This window comes from Chrysoperla carnea, chromosome 4 (assembly GCF_905475395.1).
Source record: "Chrysoperla carnea chromosome 4, inChrCarn1.1, whole genome shotgun sequence".
Taxonomy (NCBI): Eukaryota; Metazoa; Arthropoda; class Insecta; order Neuroptera; family Chrysopidae; genus Chrysoperla; species Chrysoperla carnea.
This window is the reverse complement of record NC_058340.1, coordinates 30828635-30843383: the sequence shown is the minus strand read 5'-3', so window position 1 is coordinate 30843383 and position 14749 is coordinate 30828635. Positions and strand designations below refer to the sequence as shown.

At 29.2% G+C, this 14749-nt stretch overlaps 1 protein-coding gene across 1 annotated transcript; it reads left to right on the top strand.

Annotated features, from left to right (window-relative positions):
- The first annotated feature begins 7980 nt into the window (after nt 1-7980).
- LOC123297461 (exportin-6) lies at nt 7981-14623 on the top strand. Its single transcript, XM_044879129.1, has 18 exons — nt 7981-8005; nt 8129-8338; nt 8419-8628; nt 8693-8882; nt 8942-9168; nt 9683-9861; nt 10126-10335; nt 10475-10625; nt 10693-10785; nt 10888-11068; nt 11131-11269; nt 11346-11637; nt 12196-12465; nt 12531-12697; nt 13126-13326; nt 13576-13804; nt 13871-14101; nt 14251-14623. The coding sequence occupies exons 1-18, from the start codon at nt 8003-8005 to the stop codon at nt 14350-14352; spliced, it is 3285 nt and encodes a 1094-aa protein (XP_044735064.1). The 5' UTR covers nt 7981-8002; the 3' UTR covers nt 14353-14623.
- The last annotated feature ends 126 nt before the right edge of the window (nt 14624-14749 follow it).

Here is a 14749-nt window from a genome sequence, read left to right as displayed (position 1 = left end):
GTTAGAAACGCAATTTGTTTCACCCTTTATTTCAGATTTTAGGGCGTTTCGAATTTTATTTCATATTTTAGGGCGATCCTATATTTTTTTTGCAGAATTCATCAGTCTTCCTTGCGCTTCCTCCATTTCATAAAATATGAGAATAAAAAAAATCAATGACAAAATTTGATGTATAAACCACACGTGTAACTTCATCCAAGTGCACAATTAGATGATCCAATAGTCCCAAATGCAATATTTTGTATTTTTGAAGCTAATGGTTTTTTGGTAATGATTCTGAAAATGCTCAAAATGGTTGATTACCGATAACCGTTAAAAAATTATATTGCCAAACTTCCTTTTTTGTACCAGGAAGTAAATACACAATGGAATCGGTCTGAGTTGGTAAAAGTCAAGAAGTGAATCAATACCACATTAGTTGGTAAACGTCAAGAAATGAGGCAATTAACTAACTCGAACAAATACTCAAACCTCATATCTCAATAAATTTCCTGCCGATCTTTACAATAAATCTCCCTCGCTAAAATTTTACTTTCTACTTGGGCATTATTTGGACATATAGGTGCCAATTTGATAGCTGTCTATGTTCGTTGTTCGATGTTCATTACATGATTTTTAACATAAACATTATCAAAGATAATAAATGAGAACTCTAGGATATTTCGAAATAAATTTCGACTTTTGCCCCAATTCCCTATCATCATTATGCATTAGCTAATCGTAAATTACTCTTATTGTGTATGTTACTTGTTGCTAATTTGGTGGCCGACTGCCCTCCGCAGTCCGCAGTCGAAATACGTATTTATATAATACAAAAAATGATCTAGGAAATTGGGGCAAAAGTCGAAATTTATTATATGATTTTTAACGTTTTTCTTTACCTCTAGCAGCAACGTTTGCCAGATAACATCGAATGTACATAGTAATTAAATATTTAGATAAAATATGTTAAAATTCATAAAAGCAAACGGAAATTTAAATAATTTTATGACATCAGTATGAAAAAAATGTATAACATGCGTACGTAATAATATAATATTCTTGTATCAAGCCAATTTCAAGGCTAAAAAATATTATAAAATGGACACATGGATATCCGCCTTAGCTTAGTTATGCTAGCACAGAGAGAAAAAAAATACATTCATACATAAATATTATGGCCTTTCGAATTAATGATATTTCAAAATATGTAAATATGTTTTATTTTATTACTGGTTGTTGGTTTGTGAACCAGTCAATACCAGCGTATACCAGTTATTGAACCATATAAATTGTTTTTTGTTTTTAAATAATAATTTATCTTACCCATAGTTCAATCGTACAATGGATATCAATATAAAGAACCATAAAGAAAAAATCAAAAATTCAATATATTATCAACTTTATAATAACATACATGTAACGGTTAAGTATATGCGAAGGTGTGTGTATTTATTGTATCAAATGAATTTAAATTATTTGATGAAAGTGAACCCAGATCAGAACAAAGTGAATGTTGTTCTTTCAAAAGCCTTTTTAATATATCATGTTCACGAAGTCTATACGATAGTCTTCAAAATTTCTGTCATAGATCACTCCCTATTCCTATGCCTTATGCCTTGTGGCTGAATTTACTTTAAAGGCTTGTTCTTACATCTGAAAATGCTGAAATAAATCTTGAATCCTATTAGAGATAGGTTAATTTTGAGCAAATTTGAAAAGTATGGCCCAAATTAAGTAGGATTACATACATAGTTTATCAAAATTGGATAAAATTTGAATGTGATAGAGCAACATTACATTTTTTGGATTCTAATGACGTCATAAAGTTAAAAAATTCGATTTTTTTGATTACACAAGCAAATTTGATCCAATTTTATTGGAATTTTTTTTAAAACCCACTAATTTAGGGTCATTCTTTTCAGCTGTGATGTCAGTTTTTCGCTAACTATCTTTTATGTGCTTAATTCCGGGACCAGGACTCCACATTCTTGAAACCTGTTATAGCCAGGTTAATTTTGATCACAAATTTGAAAAGCATGACCCAAATTAAGTAGGATTACATACTTGGTTTATCAAAATTGGATGAAATTTGAATGTGATAGAGCAACATTAAATTTTTTGGATTTTGATGACGTCATAAAGTTAAAAAATTCGTTTTTTTTGATAACATAGGCAAATTTGATCCGATTTTATTGGAATTTTTTTTAAAACCCACTAATTTTGGGTCATTTTTTTCAGCGGTGATGTCAGTTTTTCGCTAACTATCTCTTATGTGCTTCATTCCGGGACTATGACTCCTCATTTTGAAGCCTTACCGCTGCTAGCACCACGAGATAAGTATTATTCTAATAATTAAAAAAAAAAAACGTTTTCCAATCATTTAAATGGGGCTATTATTTTGTAACATTTAGTTTTAAAATTAAAGAATGTAAATTTTATTGCCAGACAGAAATTAGATTGCTTCACTAGCGCGTGGTCCTTGTTAATTATCGCAGCAGTTATCAAGTGCAAGGTGTACTTCATCCTTACTTTAGTTTAATAGAGAAGAAATATTCGAAATTCATCCATCTTAAAATAAACTGTCGAAAACATTGCCAGAATACGTACGATAAAACCAAGGATAAAAGAACCTTAAACTTTATAGCACACTCCATCAAACAGGTGTCCTACTTAATGAATCGTTTAAAATTATTTATTTCTTTACACATAATATTGTAAATAAACTTTAAATAGTTATAATATTTCATTATAATTATTATATTAATAAACATTTAAACTTATTTATAAATGTACTACAACAAATTAATTAATTAAGTATTATAAAAGATAATAATAATTATTATAATTACATATGTTTAATATTTTAGTATGTTCTCATAATTATAAATAACTTAACTTACCACTTATAAGTAAAGGGCTTTCCATTAAGAGTGTTCGCAAAAAGTCACTGAATCATACCTCAAATATCGTTGTCACGTGTTGTCTGATTATATACTGAATCAATTGATTTGCTAAATTTTATCAAACGATTAATAATTGACTCATATTGGAGCTATGAGACAAAGAATAGTTCAAACTAAACGCACTTTTATTAGCTTGTTATTTGTGTCTTTATATCTATGTATCTGTGTAAAGAAATCTTTGAACGTGATTTTCACCCACTTCAAAACAAATATAATTATGGTGGAAGCGCAAATAACATTCCAGAGTATTAATAAATAATAGTTTAAAAAGCTAAAAAACACACTTTTCTAGCTGGGTGAAGATTAATCATTGACATGCGTTGTACAAGATTGCATGTAATGTTGCTCTCTCTCTTATCATATAGCATTTTTTTAAGTCTAAAGTTTTGACACTCTTAATGGAAAACGCTTTATTATGTGTATGTGTTTTAATTAATATGCACACTATGGTGCATTTATTACTATAACAAAACAACAACTTTAAGTGTAATGAATCATTTATAAAATAATAATTAATAATTAAACCAGTAATTAATTACATGCAAATGGGTTTTTTGTTTATTGTTATTGTACAATTATTCTACAATTTAGAATTAGAATATGCCAAACGTTCAAAATAAGTCAGCAATATCAATCGCCCGCTTATCGCTCTCTTTATAAAGTACAGAGGGTTTAAATTTGATGCGAAACAAATTATTTGTTTACAAAAATAATGTGACACACAAACTTTATGAAAATTTTTACTCAAATTTAAAAAAAATAAATTCGGAGATGTTCAACATACATATTTCAAAAATCGAGCCATAAATTTTTCGAAATATTGTCTTAACTTTGCACAAGCGAATTCAAATAAGCAAAATATCTATTTTTCAGAGATGGAAATTATAATTTTTTATAACTCAACTCAATATACAGATTATTTAAACAATTATCTAAGTTAGTCATTATGTGCCTGATTTTGATTTAGTGATAATTAAAGATAGTAAATAATTTATAAAAAAATTCTGCTTTATTGTAAAACAAGTGAAACAAACCATTCACTGGGTTAATTGTTGAAATACCATGTATAGCAATGTTGATTTTCGCAACCGTTTGTTTTTTTTACGTCATATACGGGCGGACGGGCTAACAAACAACTGAAAATGGACTAATTAGGTGATTTTTTGAACACCTTTACCAAAATTTTGTTCGTAGCATGAATATTTTTAAGCGTTACAATCTTGGGACTAAACTTAATATACCTTGATATATTTCATATATACATAGTATAAAAATGAACATTAAACGAATGGTAGTTTGGGTATAGAACTTGTCCTATGTATGATGAATACATTATTATATTTATAAATATTTTTAATTAACATGTTTTAATTAACATATTTGATACAGTAGTTCTATTTGGTCCATGTCATATATATTTATAACAGCCTCATTATAATCAGCATAATAATACAGAGTGCGCCATATTTTATGTCGGTATGTAAACATTGAATAACTTTGGCGTTTGTCAATCGATTGAGTTGATTAGACATGTTTTTGAATAGTCCTTCAGCTTTTTTAGCTGTCGTTTGGGGTTAAATTTCATTGAGCATCAGGATGCCGTTCATGAACGACTAAGGCGTTCAAAGAAACTGGTTAAAACTTTGATGACTGAAGAGGTTCATTTCACACTGGCGGCGTTACTAAGCAAAAATTACCGCACTTGGGGAACGGAGAATTCGCGACCAAACACATGAAACGCTATTGTATGCCCAAAAAGTGACTGTTTGGACAAAAACGTAGCAAAAACGGCACATTTTGTTTTGGTCAATTGATTGATTGATGTTGTAGTAAAACTGTCCAAATAAATTGCAAAGGATCAAATTGACTAAAAATACCTCATATACAGAAATCGTCTGTTTTTTTTTTTCAAAGTTACTCAATTTTTACAGACCGACATAAAAAATAGCACACCCTATACATACCGGATCTTACAAAAAAAAAGATTAAACTGTATTCTGTAAAGGGAGATTACTTTTACAATTAATTTTTTGATATTTTTCTGTATATTCGAAGCAGAATGAAAACTCTCCGCCATTGTCGATATTAATCTATCCTTAGGTAGATTTGGAAAGTTAAATTTTGCCAATATCTTCCACAAGCCGGGAAAGAAGCCATGATTTGTTTGTATATTATATATTACCCATCAGTCCTAGAAGTCCATTTTATGGTACTTCTAAAATAGTTTGTATGATCTGTTATGAAGATAAGCAACTTTTCCGTTATTAAGTGAATCCGTGTTATACAATAATACAGGGAGAAATTCTGTAATATTATCCCAAATTTAATTTAGTAATTAAATTAATGTAGGTAACAGTATTTTGAAACACTCAGTATTTTATTTAAATTATAATGAATAATTTTTTTTTTAAATGTCAAGTTTGAAGGTGGAGAGAGCCGTTTCGTAGAAGATTCAAGAATTACGATTGCGATTATGAAAGCATGAATCCAGAGAAAAATAATCGGGATAAAAAAAAGTTCATAGATATATTACTCCCTTCAAAATATGTGTGATTGAAATCTTCAATGATCTTTCTGGAAAATTCAAAACAAATTTTGGTTGAATATTTTTCGGTTCTATCTCATAAAAGACTCATTGAAGTATAGTAAATGGTTCTTGTTTTTGATTACAGATCCCTTAAAACTAGTTTAAAATTCATTATAGTTTTAGGTGTTGTTAGTTGGTGTTTGGTGTTAATGATGATGTAAAGATTATGATGAATGAATATTGATAAAACCACATTATTATTTTCATTTGTAGTTATTAAATTTATTTGTATGCAATGTAAATGTAATGATTCTGTTACTACAAATATTTTTAATAAGAACGAAGCTACGTGGCCGGCGCAACCACAAAATAACTTCACACACCTTGTGTTGTTTTTATTAACCCCCGACCTAAAAAGAGGGGTGTTATAAGTTTGACCACTATGTGGGTGTGTGTCTGTGTGTTTGTCTGTCTGTGGCATTGTAACGCCTGAACGGATGAACCGATTCAAATTTTTTTGGTTTAATTTGAAAGGTAATTTAACGAAGAGTGCTCATAGCTATGTTTCAAGGGCGAGCTTAGATTTGCGTACCCGAAGAAACTCAAAAATTAGCGATGATCTTCAAAATCGATTCATTTTGGAAAAGGCATGACATATAAACAATTACTATGGAAATGAATGGTCAAGTAAACCTGGTTCAATTCATTTCGAAAAGTGAAATGGTAAAATATTTCAATTTCAATTAAAATATTTCCAAAAATTTTTCCCAAAAAAATGATAGCTCTCTAAGTATCCTTTTCATCCAATCTGATGTCCTTGATAATCACTTTGATATTGATTTAAGAAGGGGTATTATAAGTTTAAAATGTTTATCTGTGCTTCTGTGTGTTTCTCAGTGGCAACGTAGCCCCTAAACGGTCGAACCGACTTGATTGAGAACATTTTATAGCTAATTTTTCAAAAATCGGTTTATAAGAATTTGTCGGGGGTTTTTTAAATTTAGTAAATCTCACTTGTAATAGCGTATATTTTCATGAAGAAAGTTTAATTTCATTTGTGACTGACTCACTGCAAGCAAAATTATTATTCAATAGTTCGTTATTCATTAGCGACACAATAAACCGGCACCGGAGTTTACTTTCCATTATAATAATATTATTCGAAGCTCTAAAATTATATCTAGCCTTGTAAATTAAATGTTTTCATGCATGAATTTTTCCTGTTTTGACACGCTTTTATAATAATGAATATCTAAGTTTTTAATTGCATTCAGGAAGCCCATTTTCCCCTACTTTTAATTATCGTATCAATTGGAAACTTGGAAAATATTTGAAATTTTGATGCTAATACAATATTAAGGTAACATCTACCTAATTTCATAGTAATATTCAGGAGGAAAAATATAATAAACTGGAAACGCTGGATAATTTAACTAAGCAACCCAGTATAAAGCTATTTGATCTGATCTGATTTACAGAAAGTCTATTTATAATGAAAAATAAAACAATATTTTAAGTAGCAAATCATATATAGGCTCGTTCAGTTTTAAAATGATGTTTTACTTTCAAAGAGAATAGCTAAGAGACAATTTCTTAATTAAAGAAAGAATTTGCTGAGTAGCCTTAGGAATCATTAGTTTGTATTGATACGTATTTTAAAATAGCAAAAATTCTTTTTTTGTTTATTTTATGTATGGTTATAAATCAGAAAAGACATTCACAATAATAACATAATATAGCTTTTTGTTTATATAGGCAAGCTGTATGACATAGTTGTAATAAAAGTTGTGTTTGAATGAAAATGTTCAGATTATTACACAAAGTTACTGCAAACTGAACCATTTTTGATGGTTTATTACTCTTTATAAGGTCATTTATAAAAATTTATATCAAAAATTATCATTTTTATGATTAAATCAAAGTCCCAAGACCCCAAAGTACCTAAAATTAAATTAAGCGTTGAAGCCTGCGTTGGTTATACAGCATGATACTGGAAGCAACGTGGGATTTTTGTCAAGTTATATTATTTAAAACTTTGGCAGTTTTTAAAGATTGGAATTGTATCAGTGATACAAAAAAATACATAAATTTAAAAATTATAATAAATAAAAACAAAAGGAAGACAACAATCGAATTTGGCTGTTTTGATAGTATTGACATCTGTGATTCAATTTTAGTAGCAGTGTCTACAATGTTGTCAAATATACAGTTTTATTTAACATAAGCATCACACCAAAATTTGTTTTAGGATTAGGCTATCAATTGGTCTCTGTATTCATCATATTAGGGTTCTTTATTTGCGAAATATTATCGAAAATTTTATTTTCTATACATATTTATAGATCTTCCAGGTTTCAGTACATAAATATAACATACCCATTTGGCAACATTGGCTAAATAAGAAACTCTACGTTGTCTATACGAAGAATTGTCAAAACTTTGAAACACTTTTAAAATTAGACAATATTTCGATGTTAAATTATAATTTCATAAAATAATGACATATTATTTTTAAATAAACTATAAAAATATGGTATTTATATACTTATTGCTATTTGTAATTAAGATTTTAAGTTATAGGTTATTTTAACTTATTTGATATGTATTTATGCATATTACAGCTTTTTAAATTTTAATGAATTGTTATTATTTTAAGACTCAACAAAATGAAACAGAAACTTTAAACGCGTTAGAACATTTAATGAATGAATTCTTCAATCCACATACCGGTAACATTCGTAAACGTGAAATTGAATCGCAATTAGAATCATTTAGCAATCAAAGAGATTCTTGGAAATTATGTTTGTATTTTATGACACATTCCGAAAATCACTATGTCTGCATGTATTCGATGACATCAATTGAGGTACGTACGCGCTTGACATATCGGTGAGCCTACGTGTAAGTTAAGAAGGGGGCACTTAATTAATTTTTTTGTTTTCATAGTCAACAATAAATCGACAATGGACAGGATTTACTTGGGAAAATCGTACTCAATTGAAATCCGAAATTTGGCAGTATTTGACAAGACAATATGCATCAAACACTAACACAAATCCTACGTTTCTTAGAAATAAATTGGCTAAGTTGATTGTGGACATTGCAAGACATGATTGGCCTCATTTCTATCCTGATTTCTTCAATAACATTATAGAAGTAAGTTTTAATGGAAAACTTTCCTTAAGAAGGACAAGGACTAAGGTTACGTTTATAATTTTAGTTACTTCACTCTGAACAAGGGCGTGTCTTAGGACTCATTTTATTGCGTACTGCAAGTGAAGAGCTAGGGAAGCCTCGTGATGATCTAAGTTCTTTACGACGTGTGGAATTAAGTCGTTTAATGCAAATGCACGCCAATCCTGTTCTACAGAATTTAACGATTTTGCTACAAAATATCGCAAGTAAAAAAGGTGAAAATGGTAAAATGGAAACTCTGAGATCTGAGTGTAATTTTATTCAATTTATTTAGGTATTACCGCGACGAAGACACCGCCACCTTCACCGACGCATCCAAGTTATGTTCCAAAAACACCTTCATTGTCAGAGGCTTCGACTTTACGTCCTGATTCACGAGAAATTTGTTTTGAGGTTTTAATGGCGTTGCAACATATATTTTCATGGGTTCCATTGACTGAGATCAATACGTCATTGATCAAAACAATATTTCATTTTGCTACGTCCATGTCATATACGCAGGTATGTTCGTTTAAGCTTATATTTTTTAAATCTTTAAAGTTTAAAGGCGTTATAATAGTAATTGTCGCATCTGTTAATGTTTGGTGGCGATATTGTTTGTGTCTCAAAAAATTAAAGCGTATTTCCATTCTAACTGTTATAGTATAACATTAGATGCGAATTACATGTACTGTTATAGTAATACCACTTAGAATGGTTCAACTCTTGCGTTTATTTTGATTTAGAGTGTATCTTTATGTTTTGAGGTCCTCTAATTCTAAAATTATCTTGTTTAGTCATTCTTTTTTTTGGAATTTGGGTCCTACGAAAATGATATCATTGTTTATTTTACGACTGTGTGGGCACGACTGTTGTGGGTATTTTAATAAAATTCATTTTTATGAAGTAGATCGAATTTAAAAATAAGAAAATTTGAAAATCCATACAGAAAGAAATATTCCCAGTAGAAAGTTTGTTCGAAATTTTTCCAATTATATTCTTCTGTCTGACAAATACAAAGTGAAATTTATTACAGGAAGATGACAACATATGTGTTTTATCATTAACAACTTTATCCGAACTATTGTATCGTAAAGCTATTCCACCAAATTGTGAACCCTTATTATTGGAATTAAGTAGCGGTGCCATGCAATTATTATCACATATCGTTAATGATTCTTCGGTAAACAGTCTTATGGAATCATTAAGTAATAGGTAAGTGTTAATAAAAGACTTAATATTAAATATAGACTAACAAGTAAATATCGATTAATGGCATGGCTTTGGTCAATACACGATCCCCTTTTTGTAATTTTAATAAAAAGTAAGTTATTATATTACATGCGGGGACATAATTCACTGATCGGTGCTATTTTTTATAATGAGCTGTCAGTCTACATTTGACCTTAGTCTGTTATTATTATCAAAGTTAGGATTATCTACTTTTTACGAGATAATAAAATTTATTTTTTAATTTAGCTTCATCGAAAAACTAACGGAATTTTTACAATTGCTGGTCGAAGTACATCTGCACCGTTTAGAAGCAAATTCATCATTTCCTATAATAGATTTTATAAATTTATTGTTTCGGTATACGTTTCAACAGACTACAATCTGCCAATTTATACCATGCTTGGGAATTTGGACATCATTTTTAAAACAAATCAAACCAAAAAATGATGTAATTAGGTAAGCATTTTACACAAGACTTTTTTGTAAAATATTTAAAATATTCTGCTCATGACAAAGAAGGCACTTTCATTGCTAAATAAATACCTAATAAAGACAGATTCTTCTGGCGTATATAACATTGTATTTATTATTTTAGGTCGACAAATAAAGGTTTTGGAAAATTGGAATCTCCCTTTAAATATTCCGATATTGTTTATGGATTAACAAATGGCGTATTAAATAAAATTCAATATCAATTTAATCATGCCGAATTGAATGACTTAGATACAGAAGTTCATGAAAATGAGGTGATAAAAAATAGTTCTAAATTTATTTTCAATTGTTGTATTCATAAAAATGATTACTTTCTTGTAGATTGAATCAGAATTTCAACAATTTATATGTCAGTCAATAGAATTACTTGCACTTGTTGCCGAAATTGTGCCATTGCATTTATTAAATTTAGTGGTAAGTGTAGACTATTGCCATATTTAGAGTTTCCTACTGGAAAAAAATCAATACGTCGGGTGTAGTCGAAATTTTTCATCTTATAATTGATAAATATTTCAGGCTTCCTCATGGTATCAGCGTTGTGAAATATATCTAAGATTAAGTTCATCTTTAGATCAAATCAATCACAAACTAAATATAGAAAATAAGGAACAAGAAACACAATTACATTTTGTTCTAAAAGATTTCGTTACATTGACTCAGTTATTAAGTCGATTAGCAACTTGTTTTATGGATGAAGGTGAACCATTAAACTCGTAATTTTTATTCAAATTTAAAACATGTTTTCTTATTTTTTTACAGAAGAGGATCACTTTCAATCAAGTGTGGACACAGTTAAGAATTTCTTCTCAAAACTAGTTACAACATTATTTTATTCGATCGAATATCGATTGTATAATGTTCAAACTACACTTCTTTTACATTCAGATCTTGTTGAAGTGTAAGTACTTTATAGATTATGATTAAATAATGAAAGCGTGACAACGGATAAAATTTAACGCGTTATTTGCTTCTAGTATATCAAATTTATTTACTGGTATAACTTCATGGTGTTTGTGGCCATTATTTCGTACTGATATTCGTTCCGGTCAATTAGGATGTGAATTAATTCAATGTTGTGTACAATTATTTTTGGTATCACATTCTGCACAAACAAATGAACAGCTTGTTCCTGATAGTTTAATACGATTTGTTGCCTTATTATTTTTACGATTATCAACTATGTCATCACCTGAAGTATTTTTATCATTAACATCAATGTCTGAATTAATTCAATGTGCTTCAATTAACAGCAAATTAGAATCTGAGGTTTGTAGATTATTATATACTGGCATAATCCAAAGAAATGATCACTCGAAAACTTAATATATGACAAATACATAATTTTCTTTGTTTTCCTTTCCCCTCAACTACAATTTGATTTTATAATCGTCGTATCTCACTAATTTTTAATAGAATTCAATACAAAAATAAACCGCATTATTTCGCAGCCTTTCATTTCACAAATTGGTACGGAAAAATTCTTCTTAAATTTATTTAGAGAAGACTGTCGCAGCAAATTAAAACTGTCACCTATCGAAAATTGCCCTGTATTTGCGAAAACAAGTATTTCTGTAATTCGGCACGTTTCTCAAGCTATTTTGGATCGATCTGAAAATATCATAGAACATTTTCAACACTATTTCTAAGTGGTATTTTTAAATTTTCAGACTATTACAATTATTTCATAATTAAATGTCTAACTTAGATTAATAAGCACTAAAATTCCCTCATACAAAGGAAGTAATTCATGTATTCGATTCATATAATTTCGGGGGATCGTCTAATGGAATAAATTTTGAATACATTAGTTAATCAAATTTTTAGACTGCTGGAATAATTCGTCATGCATTATGTAATGTTGCCATAAATCAAAACACAAATTCAAACATATCGGAAAATTCATTACGATCACAATTATTAGCGAATTTAGTTGAAGGATTAGTTGGACCATTGCGTAATTTACAAATGGAACGAATTGATCCGCAACAAGCAAAAACAATTGTCGAATCAATTATACCACAATATATATCGTTTATCGATCAATATCGTAATCATAATTCAGCTGTCAAAAAATTATTATGTTCCGGTATTAAAGTAAGTGCGAAAGTTTCTCCCTATATGAGAGGTTCAACTAAATTAATTTCTTTCTTTTATTTAAGGAATCTGTTGAAATTTTACTCCTATCATATCCTAGATATGCGAATTATGGGGAAATTAATGATTGTATTTTAGCTTTATTTCTGACTGTGTTGGGTGTTCTGAGACAACAATTAGGAGTTGAATTCACTAAAAAAACTGTGCAAATATTTTTAGATGTAACGTTAAGGTATGTTTTTATAAGAATTATTTTTCTTAGAGACTGGGAGTCGTTGAGATCAAATTTACCGTTATATAAATTTAAGAAAACTGTATACACAACATATTTGATATCACGGAATGTCGGCCCATAATCTTTTTACCCCGACTACGGTGAGGGCTCTGTGCATCGGTTTGACAGGTGTGTATGCGGGTATGTATGTGCGTATGTGGTTATGTATGTACATCTGTTCCCTCATAACTTCTAAAATACTTATCAAAATTTGACAAATGAAGTTTCGTTGAAAGCGTTTTGATCATCCGCTGGTTATAGGCTAAAAATAATCAATAAAATACTGCTTAATTTAAAATTGAGCGTGATTTTGTAGTATTCGGGGTTTTAGTTTTTGAAATTTATTTTATTTCAGTTTATAATTATTTCTAAACTATAATTTCCAGCAAACAAAGTGATAGCAATGTATCAGGAATGGATAAATTATTACAAATTTTACAATTAATTGTTGAAGAACCAGGAATTTCATTCCGTTGTTTATTACCCAGTGTAATTGGATTATGTTTACAAACTGCATTACCTATAGTTGTTACACGAACGTCTGAATTGCCAGATTTAGCGACTGCATTGTTTAAACTTCTTCATAGGTTAGTGATATAATTGAGTGTCATGGATATGAGTGATGAATTTTAAACTTTTTTCGGGTCCTGGATGACAAATTATCTTTAAAAAATTTTTTTATTGATTGCTCGCTCGATATTTCTAAGTCTGATTTCGATAGACATAGAAGCTTTGTTGTATATTTGATAGCATTAAATCGAAGAAAATTCATTGCTGAGTCCTGAAACTATTTTATTTATGAATATCTCATATTGCTTTATTATTTTTTATTTTAGTATATTATTAAATCGTTGGCAATTTTTTAATCAATCACAAGTACGATTAGGACATTCACCAGGTGCTAGTGATACATTAATGCGAGAGGATGTATTACAAAATAGTGAACAATTAATTGAAATATTACAAGCATTTGGTAATGCTTTATTACAATCTGACATCAATATATTTAAATTAAGTTTGACCTGCTTGGAAAATTTAAACGTTAAATGGAAGTTATATCATAATGTAAATAAATTTTCATATCCCATAAATACATTTTGCCCAAAATATTAATCTTTTTTTTGTTTTCAGGAATTGTTCCGTAAACAGTTGTTATCGCAATTTTTAACAGTATTATTACAATCGTTACTTGCCAAATCTCATGCACTCTTAGCTGATGAAATTACTTTAGCTATTTGTAACATGGCCACTGTTGATTTTCAAGCATTTGTATTAACATTCCTACCGAATTTTTTGAATGGTACCGAAGGATTGGATGATCATCAGAAGGAAACATTGTTGAGAAATTTTAGTCATGAATCGGTATGTATAGTATCCTACATTAACTCATAGTTTGCCAAATTTTTTGTTGTTGAAATTTTATAATTAATAAATGCCCTGTGTTGGACACTAACTATTCGATGAACTATTTTGACAAAAAGGCAGAGACTAAACTTAAAAGTTTGTTTCAGGATACTCCAACGTTATCACAAAATGTTTCACGTTTAATAACTGATATGCGCTGTTATCGGATATGTAACGCCTGTTTACAGCCAGGAACAGTTTTACTCTAGTCAATATTTGCCTTTATAAAGATAATTTCATATATAATTTGCGTTTGTTTTGAAAGCTATCGTAATCACACATCATATCGTTTACATTTGTGTCTCCTTGTTAAGATATAGTTCGGAAAAGAAAAAAACATACGTCGAAAGCAAAAAATTTATCTGCTGTGGATACGAAAGTCTTCAATACGAATGCACTTTTAGTATTATAAAATAAAAATTTTATTTATCGTTCAATGGATGAAGTTGTTAAGTGACCAAGTATTTTTTCAAAACGAATATCGTCAAAAAAATTATATATTTTAAGAATTTAGATACAATTTGTTTTTTTAATTTTAATCAATGGAGGATTGTGACTGACTGATTTTTATATACAAATTTCGATAAATATTAATATCAAAATTTT

Bases quoted from the DNA above. Each gene is read 5' to 3' on its own strand.
- LOC123297461 (XM_044879129.1), top strand. The intron at 8,883-8,941 runs GTGAAAATGGTA...CAATTTATTTAG, and splicing joins AAATATCGCAAGTAAAAAAG to GTATTACCGCGACGAAGACA. The intron at 12,698-13,125 runs GTATGTTTTTAT...TATAATTTCCAG, and splicing joins TTTTTAGATGTAACGTTAAG to CAAACAAAGTGATAGCAATG.